Raw genomic sequence first — 20,696 nt, forward strand, 5'->3', positions numbered from 1 at the left:
CCCGCACTCTACCAAAGTCCTATTTTACGATTGAATCGGTACGTTGCGCACGTGTCTAAAACACCACTTGCCCGCGCTCAATACATCCATCCCAGCTGGGCAGGCCCCCTTTCACCTGAAAAGAATCCTATACGACAGAGAACGCTATACCTATACCCATCCTACAATAGGTACCTAATTTGGATCCCTCTGTTTTGAAAAACAGACAGCAACTACATTCTTTCGTGATCATGGATATCGACTACTCACGAAGGAACAAGAAGCCCCGGCTACTCCTGGAGCCGGAGCGGGAGAAACTGGACGAGTTTATTGAAGGCATACATTATTCTTCGAGGTATGTATTGGTCTGTCCTTGCTTATACGTGGAAGAAACCCATTCTATTTATTTTTAAAAGGAATATCACACCCACCAAAGACACCATTTGCCCTTCTGACACCTCCAATTGTACAGATATTCGGATAGCGAATTCGAGTACCGCCATGTCCAACTACCCAAAAATATGCTAAAGAACATACCCACCGACTATTTCGACCACTCCAAGGGAACGCTGAAGTTGCTGTGGGAGGAAGAGTGGAGAGGCCTGGGCATTACGCAGGTATGTTGAACCTGCCTGGCGCAAAGTGCCATCTGGATTTCTCATCGTGGAACATGCTGACACTCTGCCTTTTGTTCTTCTAGAGCTTGGGCTGGGAACACTACGAAGTCCACGAGCCAGAACCGCACATTTTGCTCTTCAAGTGAGTTTTTCGCCATGAGTTCCTCCAATCTGCACGTTCTGTGTTATATCATTACCTCCACTATCTTATTACTGACTGGTTGGCATCATACAGGCGACCAATTAACTACCAGCCTCCCACCAATTAATGACAGCCTGATTGTCCGCCCTCCCCCTTCAACTTCCAAACATAAGAAACCACAACCTTAAATGATGTATGCTGGGGCGTTCTTTCATTCCTCCATGATAAAGCTAGTTTCCTCAAGAGTAATATAGATCGAAATGATCAGTTTCCGTTTTTCGAATTTCACCACTACAACAAACAACAACCAATCGACTTTGGGAATTATAAATGGCAATTTTTCTGCATTCCCTTATCATATTGTTCGCGACTACTTGTTCTTTTCCCGTATCTGTTCCAGATGTCCACATTAAATAGATATTTATTTCATGTCCTCTCAATTTTTGCTATCAAGTTTGTGTAATTACAGAGGTCTCAATATTTCTCTTCTGAACAAGCGTTGCAGACACCGCAGAACAACCCACCCCATCTCTATTTTTTTTTATTCCGTCTCTCTTTGTACTATGTGATACACACATCAACCCACACTCCCCTCTCCTGCTAGAACGAAACCATTTGAACTCAACCCCCAAATTTCCTCGGTCCTTTCCTTTTCATCCTAATTTCTCCTCAGAGTTAATGTTTCAATCACACAACATTCTTCTCAAGCCATTTCTCCCATTGTTCTGCCGTAAACCTGCTGCTAATGGTTCTCTCCTCAACGCCCTATAACCCAGTAGCATCCGACGAGTTAGTATAACAACAGTATATAAGATATATTTCACCGCAAAAGGGGGGATGGAGCACAATTGCCCCAAAACTCTCCAAAAATTTTACTTACATCAAAGTATACCGTAGGCGTAAAATGCACCCCGATCAACCGCGAAGCCTTGCCAAAAAAGGAGAAAGAAAAAATATCACATTAGCAGCCATCACCACGGAAAAGGAGAATAAGTAAGAAGTAGCTAGGAAACAAACCTTAACCATAACCTTCAAATCCCCAGTTACCCCATTCCCCCCATTAAGATCTCCCTGCTCATCCGGCTTATCGCTAACAGCCAACATCTTCAGCAACGCCGCCTCATCAACCCCGACGCCGGCCGCAATCTTCGCCAGACGCGCATACGTCTCATTCCTCGTCTCGTTAACAACGTTCGCATCAAAGAACTCTGTCTGTCTGGCGAAGAGCGCGGCACTGAAGGGCCAGAATTTCTCCGGCGCAAGCTTTAGGACGGCTACGCCAGCTTCGTGGGTGAGGGTCGAGGAGGGGTGCCAGGGCTGGATCTGCTGGCGGAAGATTACCTGGAGATTGTCGCGGTAGTGGGCGTTCTTGGAGAGGAGAGGGGTTATGGTTGGGTAGAAGGTGTTGAAGAATATGGCGGAGTACTGAGGGAGGGAGGTCGCGGGGTTAGTGTCTGGTTTCTGGGTTCGAAGGCGTACTGTATGTATGTATGTATGTATGTATGTATGCATGTGTCTTCATAATATGGGATGGATGGGGGTGGAAAATGGGGTTATCGTACGGGGCAGACATAGTCCAGGTCTGTTTTGATGGGAGATATTGGTGTTAGTTTTACATTGATTTAATCGCCATTGGATTGCATCGGATGGAGAGATATGTGATGGAAGATGGGACCAGAATATCATCACACTAACAAAATTCCAGCGTATGCTTGGTCTCCGTGCCTCCACTCAGGGAGAGCTTCTGGCCGGCGAATTGGGGATTTAGAGTCATGGTCTGTCTTGCTTGCGATCTGGCTTGTTCTTAGTGTAGGTGGGTTAGATGGGAATTGGAAACAATGTGGGAAGCAAAATGTGTCGGCGGGGAGTTTTTTCGCAACGGAGCAGCCTGGAGGGGCGTGGGGCCTGGGGGGCTTGCAGGGTCTGCAGGGTGTTGCAGGGTTGACAGGCTGATTGGGGATGACGACATCGCGGCTACGGCTGGAATCATGGTCATTGGCTAACTGTAGCTGTTCCACCCACAACGAACTAATGTTGCAACACAACCCCGAAACCGGAGCAGCAAACCGGAGCAGGTTTAGGTGTCTAGGTGTCTAGGTGGTTTAACTGTTACCCCTGTTGGTTAGGAAGCGACTGTTACATAGTTGCCCATTGCTGAGAGGAAAATCCCTTGCAGCTGGCAGATGCTGAGACGGTTGACATCTTTAGAGTGGAAGTATTCAGGGTGTTTCCGTGCTTTAACCGCCGTCACTCTCCTCTGCTAAAACATACTAAAAATAGGGGAAGTTGCATGACCGATTGCGATTGATTACACTTCTATTTTTTTGGGTCTGGAGCTTGGAAGCTAGGAAACCAGGGGAAAAATAAGAATGATGCTCACATTCCATTTACGCAGAGGGTAAAAACTGTTGTATATATGAAATTTGCCAACTACCTTGTGCAAACCATATAGAACGCCGCCACCAGCCAATGCTGGGGGCCAGGAATACGAAAAATAACAAAACAAACGTGGGGTTATCAAGAAGAACATACGTATCCACCGGCTGAGAGCTAAGGGTAAATGTAAGCACCTGAAGAGAAAACGCCGGAGGAATAACTGGCGCATAGCAGAGCGGCGAGTAGATGGCTGGAAGGAAAAGAGAAAAGAAAAGAAAAGACGTAGCAAATTTACTGACAACTTCGCATCAAAGTCATCTTGGGTGGTTATGAGCTCTTATCAGCGTAATCGTCCAGTTCGCTTTCTTGAGAGTGAGGTTTATGGACACTATTAAGATATTTTGATCTGTAAGGGAAGGTGTTAAGAACGAGAACATTTACGTCATACCAGCTCTTTTTTGCTGGCTCATAAGTACCGATGATATGGACCTCGCAACCCCCCTTTGGCCCTGAGAAGAGAGCAATACCATTCATCCTGAAGGACCCCTGTTGCGGAGTTTCGTTCTGTTTCTTCCGCCGGGACAGCAGGAGAAATAGCTTGAATATATTTATTGCGATGCGGACGTCAGAGATTGGCTCTCTTGGTACCCCAGCTTGGTTCTGCAAAGCGGAGCTGGCCTTGGAAGATTGAAATTCTGTGGAGCCACCGGATTGGGTAAGATCTGCTGCCCCCGCGTTAGACGTCAGGGGATATGTTATGGATCGAGTAAAATTGGATGCACTGGCAGAATCTGTATCCTTTGGTGAAGCTATGTGACTTTGATCATCTGTTGTCCGTCTGTTTGACGATTCTGTCTTGGGGATTCCCAACATCTTTCGAAGCTTCGCTATTTTCGCTGTAAACAAATACTGCCCAGCAACCCAAGATGATGTCATGAGGGACCAAGGCTCGAATATGCTGCGAATCCACTCTCCCCGGTTCCCAGGTATTGGGCGAGTCGTCCAAGATATGTCATCTCCTCTAAGCTCAAAGCTATATAATGCATCAGCAAAAGCAGCGGCTTATCTATCGATTTCGTAATCGAGTTACTTACCCGGGTTGGACATAGCCGAGAGGTTTATGAGTGGGGAAATTGAATTTAATGGAAGTTCTTCTAGTAGGTTTCAGAGGGGCACCAGTCACATCGGTAACTGCCTTGACTGCCTTCTCGTTCACTATTTCGGTTGCTCTATCTAACAAATCATCTAGAAGAAAGGTTAGGAACTGAAGTGTTGATAAGAAAGAGATTCTAAAAGTTAGAGTAGTCCCTACTTCTCAATTTAACGAATTGTGCATTGTCATTTGCAAATTTCTCGAACGTTTTCCACTCGGGGTCATCTTCACTGTACAGTTCTCCCGGTACGGTATACGGCAACCCAACAGGGAAGAATGGTATATCCTGCTTCTGGAGGTTGCCATGCTCTTGGGTATCCACTTGCTGTTCTAGGCTGAGATCTTCAGCAATACTTTCATCATTCTCCACCAGACGGTCCAACGAAGACCCTATAATTAAGCCATAAAGTTGGGATGCGATGTTGACGGACAGAATAGTGACTACACCTCTCCTAGTGTGCCAGTTAGTTTGAGTTTGTATATATATGTTACTCGAATTTGGTTGAATTAGACGTACTTTAACCATCGCCTTTTGATCCTCACTCGCTGGACTTGCACGATCCCATTGTAGCTGGTAAAAGACCGTCGGGTGGTTTGGGGCACTCGGAGGTGACAGGCTGGAGCGACCCGTCTAAAGTTCTGAAGCATTTGAGCCACTTCTATCTCGAAGCTCTCATTCTTGGTTGTGAAAGGCTGTGCCTTCAGCGGAGACAAAGGACAGAGCGTGACGACAATATCAGAGGCTCATTTGGGACAAGTGCAACCCCAGGATTTTGCCAAATACTGTGAATAAATAAACAAAGAATAATGATTATCAATGAAAATCTATGGCAAGTATTAGACTGTGGAAGGAATAGAAGTGATATAGTCTGTTCTTCAGATTTATTTTCCTGCACAAACCCTCCACATCAACACTGGGATCTTATTTTACGGTTCCAAGGTTGCCAAGATAATGGACACGTGATTTTACAAAATACAACTGTCCCTGATCGTTGGAACTGCTCAACCTTGAGAAACTTTGGTATAAATTTCTGTTTCTTGCTTTTTGACCGCGCTGTATGCACTTCCAAAGGTGCTCAGAGCAAAAGATAGGAATCCTGGTGTTTATTAGCATTATTTATATGATCTATTCAGTATTTATTGTTTAGTTACAGAGGAAACTGCTCTTATTTCCTCTCTTGCAAGTTGAAATTCTCGATTACTTTCCGGTTATACCGGGCAGTATCACACTTCATGACCCCAAGGCTATATTTCAATGAGATGGGAATCCCGTGGAGAGAGGTCATTAAGGAGATACAACCTCCTTTCTGGCTCCTACTTCAATAATAGGCTGGCTATTCCTTTCTGGCTGGGATTCAAGTTAATAAACACGGCAATTTTGCCGGGACCTCGTTGGATAGCTTGCAGCTGAATAGGATAAGCCATAGGAATGGCAATTTTCAAAATTAATCCACTCAAGGGGATACCGGGGGAAAATATAGGCTCTTGTACTCAGGTCAGAAGGATTCGGTGCTATCTCGAATTTGAAAAAGAAAGAAAAGGAAAGGGGAAAAGAAAACAAATCGGTCTTTCTACATATTTAGCCATCGTACTCCGTACAGCTAGCTCAAACTGCTGTTAACTGTTCTTAAAGGTCTGTAACTATGTCAGAGGGAATCGAAGAATAATCCGTTGAACAAATTAAGGTTGAGCGGCTGTCAATTAATGTATTTCAACTAAACCTCTTTGGAGATAGCGTGATCCACAATTACATGGATCAAGTTAGCACAACGTTTAACTCAACTACATTATTTGCACTCTCAACTCTCACCCTAAGTGCTGGTAAGCCAGGAGTAGAAGAAGAAAAAATATAACTTAATCGTTTTATTTTATACGGATCTCGGGGATCTAATTAGATCCGATGACCTAAAACTTTGCGCTTTAGTTTTATTATTGTCTCCCAAACTATCAGGCGAACATGATCGTTCTGCTTCTTCGTGTAACGGAAAAACTTAACGGCTCCGTACAACTAAATACCAGTGAAATGGTATGTGGCACACGATGATGATCTACCTAGAGTGATCATATACCTTGTTTGCCATGATCTCATCAAGGGGACTTGCAACCCAAAGCTGTGGAAACGCAGATTCAACTGGTGTTGCTATCGTTGGGACCGTTGGAAATAAATAAAACGAAAACGAGGAGTCAGGGGTTTGCTTTTAAAGTTTTGAACTCTGTTTAAACTAATCAGGCGTTAAACTTTTTTCTCCGTCCAAAAGCGCCTGAAGACTTCTAGGAGCTCCCATTTTGGCTGTAGAGGCTAATAATTTCATAATTCGTCCTGAACCTCTAGGCTGATCTTCATCATACACATATAGGGAAGTCCTTGGCTATGCCATATGATAACAGTGTAGCCAACTGACTTGGCTAGTCCTCAGGCGATTCGAGCATACAGCGGGTTTTCCCTTCCTAGGTCTCATCAGGGCGTCCGCTCAGCTAAGGGGTTCTGCGATCAGCTCAATCCGTGGTGACGGGTAAAATCCCGGTTATTTATCACCACGTTACGTATGTATTGCTATTCAAGGCAACCATGACGCCTAAGTCATGTACACGGCGTCGGAGCTTACACTCTGAGCCGGGCGATCCAAAGATTTTGGTTCCGCAGTGATTAAACTTGAGAGGTTTCATTGAGGAGTAAAAGTTATCATTATGCAGGATGAGACTTTTTTGCCAGAATTTCCGAAGTCAGAGGCACCTCTGGTGTAAAGGTGTCAAGAATGATGAGGCTCTGTAGTTCACTACACCTTGAGCACGGGAGCCTATCGCTCACACCAGAGGAGTTAAATAACCCGCATCCCATTTTCCTAGCAGTTTTCTCCGTGTTTAGCCAACCTGTTGTTGGTTCTCGCCATTCCTTGACCACCAGAATGTCGCGGCAAGTGGTTGTCTCTCGATTTACTTCAAACACGGTTGGATCTTCTTCATCCAGGTCTTGAAAATCGGTATCTCAACAATGAGGGGGCCTCAACCCCAGCAAGCAGCACCCGCATATCCCTTGTCTCTTGATTTTAAATAAATAAACTCCACGAATCCGAGAATCTGCACAAACATTCGCGTCCAAGAGTAAATAAAAATGCACTCAGTTAACTTTGAAGATCAACACTCATTAATGGGCGCGATCTGCTGGGAAGAATTAAGGATATATCCCTTGGCTCTTTCGATAATCCGAAAGGGCTTTGCGAAGAGTCTTTTAGAATGGCGTTTCAAATATAGCCCGTATATCGCACTTGATGAAGTACTTCTTGAATGTGTTCTCTGTAAATTGGGTCACCACCAAAACTGATTCGAATACGCTTCAAGTCCTAACTCAAGAGGTGCAACGGTAGACAGTGTGATTGAGCTCGGAATTTTTAACTGGTTGGGTGCGCTACTATCAGTGACGCTTGATAGCTCTGGACAGGCCTCAGCTTCAACCACGGTTCGTCTTCGCCATGGCTCTAAAGTCCAGTGAAGTCATTACTATTTGCCTCCACAGTCATTCTCAGGAGAAAGATGTCTTCAACCGAGTTTAAAACGTGTCCGAAGTAAAGTGAATATAATATGAATAAAATGTAGAATCATGTTTTAAAATGTGAATTGTAAGGAAGAGATTATTGAATAATTTCTCCCATTGTAAGACATTGCTCAGAAGAGAGCAAAGTGTATTGAGGGTAAAGTTTGGCAAACGACGAATTTGCGGGAATGCCCTCGGACCGACGACAAGTGGAATGACTTTATGACGCTAAGCCTAAGACGGCAACGCTGCTTGCTGAGCTTGTGATTGGAAGCTTTCAACATCAACTCCAAGTAATCAGCCGAACAAGCAATGATAGAGAACAATCTACATATAACCACTACGAGTTTATTACGATTATCACCAGCTTCCACAGATCCAGCCTTCCTGGGAATTGGTTGGCTTCTTCCGGTCCTCGCTTTGTCCTTCATCCACAGCCGGGTCCAGCTGTCAACCAGCCACATTGCAGCATGAGGCCCCTCATATCCCTCCTCGTTCTCCCTTTCTCTGCGATCACCGGCGTTGTAGCCTACGATGCTAGAGCTTACACATTTGATCCGCAACAATTACCTGTGCCTCCGGTTAATCGGGTAGTAACTCCAGAGACAGCCAGGCTTATATTAATTAGCAGATTAGGGCTGTCGGAATGTTCGACATTAGGTTCTGTCGACGAGACTGTCATCCGGGATCTGAATACATTTGGAGGAAAACAGACGCCTATCATGGAAGATGCAATGTCTGATGGCGATTATTCGAAGTTGCTACTTGTGTGGGAAGGTGTTGATATTCCTGATCGTAAGTTGCGGGTACTAATTGATCGTTCGCAGGGGACGTCCTAACTCAAGCACAAATAGTTGCCTCCGCTTCGAAATATTCCTCGAACTCTTTTACCATTCCCACTGCGCCCAATGATCTAGTCGATGGCTCGTTTATCAAAAAATTACTAGCTCAATCTTCCACAGTGCGAACCACTTCAAAACTTTGTCCCTTCGATTTCGATGTAGAAGGTGGATTCCGGGGATCCCTAATTCTGGTAGGAACCAGTTCTCTATGTGAAAGCTAACTTCGTCACTTCAGCTTGTTAACAACGAATTATAAATGTTAGTATACGAGTCAGTGTCCTTCGGGGAATAATCTCTTCCCCTCAGGAACCTCGAGATTTAGTGAAACAGCATTTCTCAAATTCCTGGCTCGAGGTGCCCGGTCCTGGGGAGGCGAGCATACAACCGCTATACTAAGGATATCTTCTGGGGTGAGCTGCAAAGCCCCTTCCAGAGTAAAATTAAATATAAAACCTTCAGCCACTAACATATCACTGTTTCCTAGTCAAATACCCCAGCTGTCCGAAAGACGGTCTTTTCAACCCTTGCGGAACTCAGCATCCTCGCAAAGGAATCCAGGCAAGAATCCACAATGATATTTGCCGATACTGTCCCACCATACCGCACCGCCAACCGCCCATACAAAGAAAGAGAACGCAGCATACTGGAACCCAGACAGCCCAAAGACGCAAATGATATGACGCGAGGCCACAAATTCCCGTCCGCCATGATGCCCTTTTGCTACAACGACAACAGAACTTGCACAGAGGCGACCAATAGCTGCTCCGGTCATGGTTCTTGTTACCGTAAATTCGGTTCCAAGGAGGGCTCCAAGGGAGACTGCTATGCATGCAAATGCGGCCGAACCGTCGTACGTACGAATCAGGATGGAAGCGTGAAAACCGTCCAATGGGGAGGGCCTGCGTGCCAGAAGAAGGACGTCAGTATTCCATTCTACAGTATCGCTGGGATTTCAATCTTGGTGGTGTTTTCTATTGCGGGAGGTATCAGGATGCTCTTCAGTGTTGGAATGGAGGAGTTGCCGAGCGTTCTTGGTGCAGGAGTTGCTGTTCCGAAGTCACAAAAGTGAAGATTTTGCTTCTTGCCTTGTGTTTTGTGGCTATTGATTTTATATTGGCGCGTGGGTATTTATTTGGCTGAGTTACCTTTTCTTGCACCTTCTGTTCGCATTTTTCATTTTATGTTTGCTTCATTGATTTACCAACATTGGATCTCTTTCTACCCAGGACTTTTCCCGTTTTATGTTTCTGTTTCTTCCTCTTTAACTGTTGGCTGGGTTTTGTTTTCTTGTAGTTTATATCTCACATGGATACCTAGATTATGGCTATATCAATATCAAGCATATAATGATCGTTTGTTTGGGCAGCTCTTTTAGTTTTTCCGCTCGGTGAAATTGCCCACCTGGAGAGTGTTGACTTATGGAGTATGAACGTATTCGCGACACAAGGAATGAACACTAGCCAACAACCAGGAAATTTACCCCGACAGATATCCATGGGAAATCTCTCTTCATAGTATGTGTTTTATCTGCTCTGACAAGTTCCTTGTTGAAGATGCTCCTGCCCTGCACGAGGTTGGAGAAGCCTGATCTATTCGGGTCAAACGGGTGTAAGATGACAACGTCGCCGTAGACTTAGATTACCAGTAGATTCACAATGTCCAGGAGATGGGCTTTGGTGTAAGAAGAAAATTGAGATTTGACTTAGCGGCATGATGTGCCTCACTGGGTAGCATGGTTTTCATTCTTAAAAGGTTCCCCCCAGGTGTGATTTGACATCACATAACTGGCGGGACACATGTAGAATCGATATGAACAAGTGGGCCAGATAATTATTAGGATTTTAGTAGAAAATGATACGCCATCCTAGCCATTGATGTTTACAATGTATTAGCGGCGTCAATGAACAGTAGTTATCATATTGATATTCTTCAGCACAGCCCAGTCACCGGCTCTCAACACAGCCGTCTTGGAAGCCACTCAACAAGTTACATATGTCTTTCATCTGTGCCAGCTGAAAAGTATATTGCCCTCGGCAGGCAAAATCAGTGGCACTGGCTTCCAGCTATGCGTATTATCAGATTTGGCCGTCACCACAGATGAATGTCTATATGCTGGCGAAACCGTAAGAGAGTTGACATAGGCTCAATTATGCCCGATTGACCTTAGTAACTGTTAGGGTGATACGCGTAACTGTCCCCTTGTTTTCTTGCTTGGGAAGCTTTAGTATTAGCCTCTATACAAAATGTGGCGTTTCCCCCAATAGGCTATGAGCATGGCATGTTGGCGTTTAATGGCATAAACTACATCCCGGACTCTTTGTTGAAGCACGTCGGGGGAGATTGCCATGGTTGCGGTGGAATCATGGACTATTGATTATTATCCACATAAGAGAAACTGGACGTAGCTCAAAAGACATCTCAGATAGCCAGCCCTGTAGATAACGCGCCTACTAGATCTAACAAATGATGAAAAAGGATAGGCAGTTTTGATTTGACAATCCTGTCGCTAGGTTCATCAGTGCTCTTCGGGCAAGTCAGGGACAGCGTTTTTGAGGAGACTTCTTCTTGTAACTCTGCGCCATTTGAAGATTCAACATGGATAGATTATGCCTGGAAGTGCATAGTTAAGTAAAGTGAACAAGATGATAATGTAACTACGTTAGTGAACTGCCATTATTAATATTGAGACTAGGATTGGAGATTGTAAGGACTGTTTGGATGGACATCTACGAATTCTGTTGATGGACACGAAGTTAATTTATATTAAAACTACCTTAATTAGTTAACTTGTTAGCGGTGTTCAAGCTGACTAAGCATGAAAAACCCTCCTGAGACATCTAACTTCTAAACTACCCGAGTCAAGATAAACTCAAGTGTAAAAATAAAATCTACCGAAGAACTTCACCCATGGAATGGAAGGGAGGCAAAGAGTGCCAAATTCAAAAAGCCGAAGTTCCTCGCTGCGCTATACTTTGACCGAAGAACTATTCCAAAATTAGTTAATATATGTGGGTAACTAACCTGATTATCTGTTGCTAGGCACGGGATTAAGGGTAGCTGCAAGAATTGAATAGGAAAGGTGTCCGTGCAGAACATAAAACTGTAAAATCAAGGCACACACACATATTTACTTTTGTATTTCCATTACATCACTAGGCCCCAATAATCAAATCACCCTTCATTAATTCAATCTTTCCAATAGAAATCAATGAATGCAGAAGTCTGTCTGCCCTCGTATTATTATTCCTTATACTTTTCGTGTGTATGCAGTCAGCGCATGAGTTGATTCTACAGACGAACCTCGGTTGAAAACATACTCCTACAAAAGGAAACTATACATACAAGTAGGAGGTACGGAGTAACTAAAAGTGAAAGTGCTCGTGCTAAGGAGCGACTAATTCTAGAATTCCAGAACTTACATGAATTCCAGCCCCATAGAGGGGTGGCAATTACATGTGGAATAAGGCCCAACGCGAGGTTTAACTGAATGGTATCAAATGTACCAATCAGGTGTCATGTGAAGTGGACCAGATGACGTGCCCCATTCTTAAACGGGGTCTCAACGGATTTGAGGTACCCTCGGTGGGATTTGAACCCATAGCCTTTGATTTCCCACGCCAAGTGGGCATACAGTCGGTCGGATGTGGGTGCGTGCTGTTGTTGTAATTATTGCTAAGAAAATTCTGACGATAACTAATGGTCAGTATTGACAGGATATAAACTGCAGTCATATTCATACTATTTACAGATATAGGTAAAACAAATATCATGGAAGTAAGTATAAATACAAAAATTAATATTTAATTAATTTTATATCTATAATTATTAAAGTTTTCAATGATATCTTCGTTCTCAGCTATATAAGCTTCTCTCGCTATGAATTTGAGCTGTTTTTCCGTCTTTCTTAAATGTAGGAATCTCAGAGATATTTTAAAAATTATTTTAAAATTATTCTCATTCAAAAACACAAAATAGAAAACAATTCACTTATTAATCTTAGAATTCAAGCATTTTATAAAATAAAAATAAAAATCTGAAGATGTGCAATCAGTTAATCCTTCATTCAAAGAGGAAAAACAATATACTATCTAAAAAAAACCTCTTTACTTATCCTATTTGTATAAATCAAAACAAAATTTTTCGATATTCAAAAACCAAGGATCTTTATATGAATAATATTCCTTCTTGATAATTAAACTTAATTAACCACACACCATTCTCTTTAAAAATTGCGAGATTGTCTTAAAATGTAGGTCAGGAGTATTCTACATGTGATCACGTGTTACCGGGCGGCCGGGACAACGACTAATCCGTGGACGCCCAAACACCATATATAGCGTGGCACGTGAGGAGAGTAGCCGTAGTATCCACTGTAGAGAAATTGAATAATTGACGCCGTTTGACTGCAGAATCCCGGGCGTGTCGGTCGAAAGGGTAGTTTATTTGGAGCGTTTGACGGACTGGATTCAGGTAACTAAAAAGGTTGTGGGTATTAGTCATCTTTGAGGAAGCGTTTGCCTTGCTTGCCTCCTTCCATGCGTCAATCAGAGTTCAACATGCAGCCACCAATATACTCAATGATGCATGACGATAAACTAGTGAGTCGGCGCGGGTTTCATTACGAAACTCTCGAGGCTCCCCTACGGGAGGAGAAAGAAACACTGACCATCCAACCACTGAAAGGATGCTTTGCTCGTCCCATTTAAACATTTGTGCAAAACATGACCTGTGACTTTCTAGCCATGTGAATGCAATGGTGTAGAAAGGCATTTTTTTTCCATCAAGGATCTTGCATAAGAGGAGCATTGGGCTTGTGTTGGTGGCTCTTTTGGCGTTTGTTGGCTTGAACCTGTTCGTCCCATCAGGAATGAACCGAACCAGCCCCAGTCGCAGATTCGCGGTTAGGCTAGACGGACCTTTAGAAGGCTCTCTCTCTAACCATTCAGATCCCCCAGAGTTTAGCCGATTCCAAGAAAGAGGCAAATCTTCTTCCCCCTCCTTTCAGGGTCTATATGATTTAATGAACAACATCGAAGCGCTGCTGTGACACCCTCCCTGCCTTCTTTCGTGATTTATAGAGTCCCTTGTTTTTTAAACAATTCTGGTTTCCAAGCAACACGCGCAAGATTTTCCACCGGGATCTCGGAAGCTTTTGGGATGTGGGAAATTGAGTTCTGTCCGGGACGTCGGGATAAACTGAGCCAACAAAGGTTGGTTCGTGGAGATGAGAATTTAATGAGGACGGGGCGGGCTGTTGTGCACAGAGAACCTTCAGCGAATAATGCTGCTCTCTTTTGTCCTTCCTCTGTGAAGGCTGGTTATTACGGCACAGGGCAAGGGCCCTTTTAACAACAAGACGACCAGACTGGGCTTGGGGGCAGCTTGAGTTTGTCAGATGCATATCATTCTTAGAGCCAGAGAGCAGTTGAAATGAATAATAACGCACACTCTGTTTATGCGGGAATTGTGCCTTGGCCTCCATGGGGTAAATTTCAACGACGGATCTTGAAGTTCCGCAAACATAGCTGTAGTCGTGCAAAATCTAGATGCCTGTGTGTAGCTCTGAACCAGCTGATGTTGAGGTGAAAAAGGTGCTATTGGCATTAGTGGCGGTTTGGGTGAAAGGTTGTTCTTTCATGCCTTTTCCCAGTCTTTTTAACTCTAACAACTACTTCGTTGTTTTCTGTCCACGTTGGCTGGGGCTGTGCCGAAGCCTATTTCGAGGTCACTGGAGTGGCTCTGCACCAGCCCCAGCTAATAATAATTAGTTTAAGGTTCGCTCCAACCTCCATTTCGCCCACACGACCCCAACACTCACCTCCACATCATCCTCATCATCCAACCATCACATTGTAAAAAACTTCTTCCCAATCTCACTCTCTCCCATCTTCTCTCTCAACTGCCTCAACTCTCGCAGAACCTCCTTCTTCCTTAACTAATGCTATTCTCCTCACCGCTGTCTATCCCTCGTTCCTCTCTATCCGTCTAAGTCGCCCCCATTACTCCCTGTTGTGCTCTCACAACGTCCCGTATACCCGATCGTAGCATCCATCCGTCGTATTGCTCCCTAATTTCAGACTCTGTCATCGAGTTTCTTCACCAGTCTCTTTACCAGTCTCATCTAACGCCCCAAACGGCCCCGCCACTCATCTTATCGACAGACTGTAAATACTGTACAGAGCTGGGATTCAATCTCGAGGCGGATATAACTGAGCTGCGGTTTAAGTTGGTTGTATGCGGTTGGACTCCGTTTGACTCAGCGCCTTGGTGACCTTTATATACGATTTGATCTCCCCCTCCCGCCTGAGATCCATATTTCCTCTTGGTTTGGATACCTACGGAGCCGTGTCGACCTCTATATGTACCTTCTACACTGTTGAAGAGTTACTATGACATACGGACAACTTTGGATGGCTGAATACCTACCTATACTTTGACTGAGGAATGGTACCCTAGCGTGGAGTCTTATTCTGATATCACTCACTGTACCGCCTAGACGCTCTCACAATTCGTTGGGTCAGCAGTCATGGTGACCAGTACTCCTACTGCGACGTCTCCTATCGGGGTAACTACCAGCGCTGCCTCTGGTGATGGTGGTGGTGGTGGTGGCCCTACAAGTTCTCCTCTTCTCTTTTTTATTGCCCTAGGTTTCGGTGTGGTTTTCACCAATCTCTGGTAAGATTTCACATAATCAATTTTGGCGGCATCAGACTGGCATATCTTGATTCTAATTTTAGAGTATTACCTGGTAGGATTATCGTTGGTGTAAAATACTGTTTCAGATACAACCAGCGGAACCGACAGATACGAGCTGAAGACGCTGGCGAACCGATTGATCTGGTTACTGTTCCAAGAACTCACCGGCGGCGAAGGGAAAAGAAGCTTATGAGCATGGATGAGGTCAATTCCCGCTTCCCTCTGATGAAATACAAGGCCTGGCGCGCCTCTCGTGCGGATGAGGGCCTCCCAACATTGGGAGGAATCCAAGCGCCAAGCAGTCGACCGGCGAGTTTGAACGAAGGTCTTAGCATCAGCGTCAGGGCCGCTGCGCCCTCTGAGAGCAAAGGACACGCCGCTCTCGCAGATCCAACAGAAAACATTGAATCATCACGTGAAACAAAATTAGAACCGGAGTCAGAAAGTGCCATTTTGCCAGCTGAGCAAATGGAAATTAGGACTTCAGGGGTTGAAAGCCGCTTTTCCAGTGAGCATCTGAAAGAATCGTCGGGTGGTCTAGAAGACGACGATGACCACGACGAGCATATCAGCAACGCTGTTCCTACGGAACTACTTGCGAACCCGGGCGATACCTGCGCAATCTGCCTTGATATTATCGAAGACGACGACGATATCCGTGGCCTGAGCTGCGGCCATGCATTTCATGCATCCTGTGTGGATCCTTGGCTGACTAGTCGTCGCGCATGTTGCCCACTCTGCAAAAAAGATTATTATGTTCCCAAACCGCAACCTGAAGGCGCAGAAGGGACCACCCAAAATATTTCTACCAACCGCAGCAGACGTGATGGTAATCGAAATAATGATATTACAGAACCGGAACGTGCCTTTATCGGTGACCGTGGAAATCCATTCGTATCTCGCCTTGCGCTCCCAGGACGGTTCATCAGTGTAGTTCCTGCAGATGAACGGGTTTCCAATTTCCCTAGGGCTACGTCTGAGCCAAGGCCACGACGCCAACGACCCCCAGCGCAACCCAATCCTCCGGATAGCACGACGAACTCTGGTTCACCTACATCGTGGAGATCGCGGCTAAATTCCTTCCGCTTTCCGTCACCATCGCTTCCCAATATTCGGTTGCCAGGTAGGAGCCGGAGCGCAGATGAACCGCCTTCAAATGCATCTATGCAACCAACGCCACGACAGCTTGAGGCAGGACCTGCCTAGTTAATAGCTGTTTTCCTCTTCCAAACTAAAACCACCACCCTGGCAATTGGACACTCGTAAATGTCGTTGCGATCGCACCCTGTTGTCACACCGCAATGTACCATTTATAACGCCGAATCTGTGCTTCAGTGACCTCCACGATGTATGGCTTTATCATCCACTTCATGGTGGGCATGCATTTCAACCAGTACTGCAATTCTGAACCGCAACTCAACATACATCTTACGCCTTATTCCGATTCACTAACCAATCCACCATCCGCTCTGTACTCGGATGGAGCAATTAGACTAGTGACTCCCTCCTCCAAATGAGGCAACCGGCCTATCAACCCCCAATACCCCCACACCCTACGGCTATATATACTTCTTTCTAAATTTCTCTGTTCTAGTTTTCATTTAGGCGTTTGAAGGGAAATGGGAGTTACCCGGTTCGGGTATAGGTCTTGTATAGGGCACTTATGTATCTGTGGGAGTTTTAAAAAAAAATTTGGTCCTTTTTAACTTCTTTTGCTTTTACCAGATCGGATGATATAATATTTTATGAGTTGATATGGAACGGGCCAAACCCATCGGCCCACCGACGCTACGCAAAGCACTTATATATATGTATCTGCGGCACGCAGGATATAGCCATTTGAACATGTTACTCCATATTCCCCCATACCATTCCAGATGTTTAGTTTCCAGCCCCCAAATTTGCTCCTTCCTCGGCGCTCAATTTGACTGCATTCCCTACCCACCTGTTTATTTTATGAATGATAGCAAGCGCTTGTATATGTGTATTGCATTTTATTTGATCTAGCTAGATAGCAGCTAGCAGCGTGTAGCATTGGCAGCTATGCTTTTTATAATGATTTTTTCCCCTCCTTTATCTTTCAGCGTCTATACTGAAGGCCTGGCATCTCCCTGTTAGTGAATACTGTAGCTTCCTAATCACGCCCCCCCCCCTCTCCCCTACATGTATAGTTTATACTGAGAACTATGTTATGCTTTATGAGGTTATGAGGCTCTTTAATTGAAATAAGCTATGAATAATATGTTAACAATATCTCTGTAGCATCCAGATATACCTAGATGTTTTTGTGATACATATAATTTATAATCAATTTTAGATCAGGTAGAATATTTGAAAGTTAGTTATAAAACAATAGATTTTATTAATATTGATAATAAACTATAAAGAAAGTATAGTTATTAAATATATTAAAATTTAATAATGTAGTTTAAGATAATAAAAAATTGAATAAATATAAATTAATAAACTATTTTTATTAAAAAATTAATTATATTTTTAATAATTTTTTTTATAAAATTTAATAATTAAAGAGGTTTTTTTTTATAAAAAATATATAAATTATATTTAATTAAAATTTTAATAACATAAATTAAATTAAAAAGTTATAGTTTTTATTTTAACTAGTTATTTATAAATTAATATTTAATTAAAAATTAATCTTTATAGTTATTAATTATATAATAATAATAATAATAATAATAGTTAATAATGACTAGTTAATAATAGCCTTTTTATAATTTATTTAAAAAAAATTTATTAATAAAATAAACACTTTAATCAAAAACAGATATATAATATTTAAAAATATAACTCATAGTCTTGAACAAAAAAAAAAGTATAAATATCTTAAATTTAAGACTTTTCAATCTAGTGTTAATATAGCAATTACACTTTTTGCTATAGCAGAAGAGACATCACAATATTACAGCCTTTAGCACAGTGGCATTTAAGCAGTTCTGTAATTTGCTAGGACTTATTCATATGAATGAGAGTAGCAGAAAATAATGAGCCACTGGATGCAGCATGTTTTGGGTGGATTCTAGGTTAGACTATAGACTAACTAAGCTCTGAGATATCACACAGCAATGCGAGGGGTGCGTTGGCGTATACAGATTAGCTGTTGCCCCGGACAGCCGTCTCACGCGATTAGGCGTATATAGATGTGTTATACTATCTGGCAAAAGAGCCCAGTCGCCCGTAGTCTATACTGGACTGTGGAGGTTGATCAGCCCTGAAACTGGACCGTACCACCAGACTGTGTTTTGAGCCAGGTAGGTATCCGGTCATATGCCCGATCCGTGCGTTGTGTGAGTGAAAGTTTTGAAACATTGCAAATGCTGTAAAGCTATTGGGCATGCTGTTTGGGGGTAAATGCCCGAGCCTGTGGCAATGGGTTCTAACAAATAATCTTTTTTGAATGATCTGAAGTCCTCGAAAGAAGCTCTACTTATATATGTACAGATACAAATCGCATACCTTGTTCGACATACCTACCCAATCGCATGGCATCATAAATTTCATGACTGTTCCTGGCTTGCGGCTCGATCAAAGCAGTGACAAGCACACCAAAAGAACAATGATCGCATAGAACATTGTTGTCGAGAGACCCTGCGCAATCCTAGATGCTGCAGATATTTTCCCCGACAAATCTCTATCAAACCCAAGGCTCATATTCCACATCGGTGTATCATTCACGGGTTTCAACATGTCGTCCGACCGACTTGCATCAACGGAACCCAAAAAGCCAATCCTTATTGGCCCTGATATCAGCCCTTCCTCGGGAATGCTAGGTGGATTTACCTGGAAAAACCCATCAATCGTCAATGATGCGGACCTGTTGTCGAACTGTCCGCGAAGCTGTGGCCCTTTGATAGTTTCGTATTTGAGACGGTTGCGTCTGTTCCGCGGTACAAGGATAGCGCCCGCGTACAGTGTTTGACTAAATGAACAGCTGGTGTGGTTAAATTTAAGATTTATCCATGGGTTGCTTGAGGATTTAGGATCGTAATTGAAGGCGCCGGCAAGGGAGAAGGCGTTGTCGCTGGTGAGGCTGGTGGAGATGTTCCAGGTTCGCTTTGAGTTAATTGGAAAACCCAATCTTGGATAATCACTGTGTGGTAAAGAATGGTTGTAATTTGTCAGTTATTATTTTCTTGCTTTGTTGGCCTTGTTCAACTGCCAAAAACTTAAAGATGAACAAAATGACCACCGGGCTGACTACTTACGGCAGGGATGAAATCCTGAATGGCAGTCGTTCCCAACGATAATAATCTGTATCTCTCTGGGTCGTCAGGTTTATTCCTCTTTGCCATGGTGTGAGAACCATCATGATAGGATTTTCGTCGCCTTGGACAGTCTTGGTAATTGCAAGTACAGCATCATAAGATATCTCGAGAGTTTGGTCAAGGAAAGCAGGACATGGCTTGTCATCGTCATCATCTTCGGTCGTCCAGTCCACTACAGTCATTTGCATGGTCACGGTGCCATTATAATATCTACAGTCATTAGCCAAACACTACAACACAAACTCCTAGATCTCCATAGCATTAGGTCAATTTTCATGCATCCCGCATGAAAATGCGAGAAAAGAGAAGATTGTCTACTCACGTTCCACGCCATCCATAGAGCCAATGGCTGAGGCCGGTGATATTTTGAGGGCGAAAGTTCCCGTCCTCATTGGAGTCCCATAACGGATCATTGGAACCTAGCACTGTGCGTAACAAACCCAAGAGGAGAAGAGCTGGAAACAAAGAGCACATTTTCAAGGCTTGTGGCGTAATGTCAATGCACCCTGCTATTGCCAGATAGACGCCAAAAAGTCAATTATTTCATCTTGTGATGACTTTTATGAAAAGACCGAAAATCCGGGCTCCCTTCTACTTTTATTTGCTTAATCTGATTTGCAATTTATTCCCTCGTACCCAAAGCCCGGGGTGACTCCCGAGGTCGCGTTAGAAGCGGGTCAAGAGCACGAAGGAACTAGTTGACCCTCAGTAGCTGTTAACTTGCACCAATTTGCCGAATTAGCGCTCTTGTTCCCGTTGTATTCGACAGAGTTTAGTTTCGCCAAGTGATCGTCCAGTCATGCCAAAATTTGACCGGGCCATGCAATACGAGTTGTGGAATTCTGTTTCGGTAACTTGTAAGAGTTTTATCAAAAGCCCGGTGAGAACGGAGTCCGGGCTCTGACAGAGGGCAGTTTCAAACGGTTTAAAACAAAGAGAGAAAGGAACAAGTCGTCGCTGATGACGGAGATATATCTTGAAAGAAGAAAAGGGGATAGCTATATTTTGATCTATCAACGAGATTTTTGTTAAATTATCTCCTCAATGATGGGAGAACTGCGTCCTTTATGCCC

At 43.7% G+C, this 20,696-nt stretch overlaps 7 protein-coding genes across 7 annotated transcripts; 3 read left to right on the top strand and 4 right to left on the bottom strand.

Moving 5' to 3' along the window:
• Positions 1-230: 230 nt before the first annotated feature.
• On the top strand, positions 231-742 carry PADG_02763 (cyclin-dependent kinase regulatory subunit; the record flags this gene model as incomplete). Its single annotated transcript, XM_010759818.1, has 3 exons — positions 231-334; positions 452-596; positions 680-742. The coding sequence occupies 3 exons, from the start codon at positions 231-233 to the stop codon at positions 740-742; spliced, it is 312 nt and encodes a 103-aa protein (XP_010758120.1).
• Positions 743-1,425: 683 nt separating this feature from the next.
• PADG_02764 (uncharacterized protein) lies at positions 1,426-2,512 on the bottom strand (the record flags this gene model as incomplete). Its single annotated transcript, XM_010759819.1, has 4 exons — positions 1,426-1,503; positions 1,619-1,666; positions 1,756-2,216; positions 2,434-2,512. 4 exons carry the CDS (start codon positions 2,510-2,512, stop codon positions 1,426-1,428), a joined length of 666 nt encoding a protein of 221 aa, XP_010758121.1.
• A 929-nt stretch (positions 2,513-3,441) lies between these two features.
• Positions 3,442-4,915, bottom strand: PADG_02765 (uncharacterized protein; the record flags this gene model as incomplete). Its single annotated transcript, XM_010759820.1, has 4 exons — positions 3,442-4,147; positions 4,209-4,359; positions 4,427-4,719; positions 4,785-4,915. 4 exons carry the CDS (start codon positions 4,913-4,915, stop codon positions 3,442-3,444), a joined length of 1,281 nt encoding a protein of 426 aa, XP_010758122.1.
• Positions 4,916-8,269: 3,354 nt separating this feature from the next.
• Positions 8,270-9,710, top strand: PADG_02767 (uncharacterized protein; the record flags this gene model as incomplete). Its single annotated transcript, XM_010759821.1, has 4 exons — positions 8,270-8,594; positions 8,654-8,832; positions 8,905-9,051; positions 9,126-9,710. The coding sequence occupies 4 exons, from the start codon at positions 8,270-8,272 to the stop codon at positions 9,708-9,710; spliced, it is 1,236 nt and encodes a 411-aa protein (XP_010758123.1).
• A 3,948-nt stretch (positions 9,711-13,658) lies between these two features.
• Positions 13,659-14,123, bottom strand: PADG_02768 (uncharacterized protein; the record flags this gene model as incomplete). Its single annotated transcript, XM_010759822.1, has 2 exons — positions 13,659-14,048; positions 14,088-14,123. The coding sequence occupies 2 exons, from the start codon at positions 14,121-14,123 to the stop codon at positions 13,659-13,661; spliced, it is 426 nt and encodes a 141-aa protein (XP_010758124.1).
• A 1,044-nt stretch (positions 14,124-15,167) lies between these two features.
• Positions 15,168-16,543, top strand: PADG_02769 (uncharacterized protein; the record flags this gene model as incomplete). The annotated part of the gene is made up of 2 exons (XM_010760294.1): positions 15,168-15,316; positions 15,394-16,543. 2 exons carry the CDS (start codon positions 15,168-15,170, stop codon positions 16,541-16,543), a joined length of 1,299 nt encoding a protein of 432 aa, XP_010758596.1.
• A 2,340-nt stretch (positions 16,544-18,883) lies between these two features.
• On the bottom strand, positions 18,884-20,097 carry PADG_02770 (uncharacterized protein; the record flags this gene model as incomplete). Its single annotated transcript, XM_010760295.1, has 3 exons — positions 18,884-19,448; positions 19,564-19,833; positions 19,946-20,097. The coding sequence occupies 3 exons, from the start codon at positions 20,095-20,097 to the stop codon at positions 18,884-18,886; spliced, it is 987 nt and encodes a 328-aa protein (XP_010758597.1).
• Positions 20,098-20,696: the final 599 nt, after the last annotated feature.

Source organism: Paracoccidioides brasiliensis (assembly GCF_000150735.1).
Source record: "Paracoccidioides brasiliensis Pb18 unplaced genomic scaffold supercont2.3, whole genome shotgun sequence".
Classification (NCBI taxonomy): domain Eukaryota; kingdom Fungi; phylum Ascomycota; class Eurotiomycetes; order Onygenales; family Ajellomycetaceae; genus Paracoccidioides; species Paracoccidioides brasiliensis.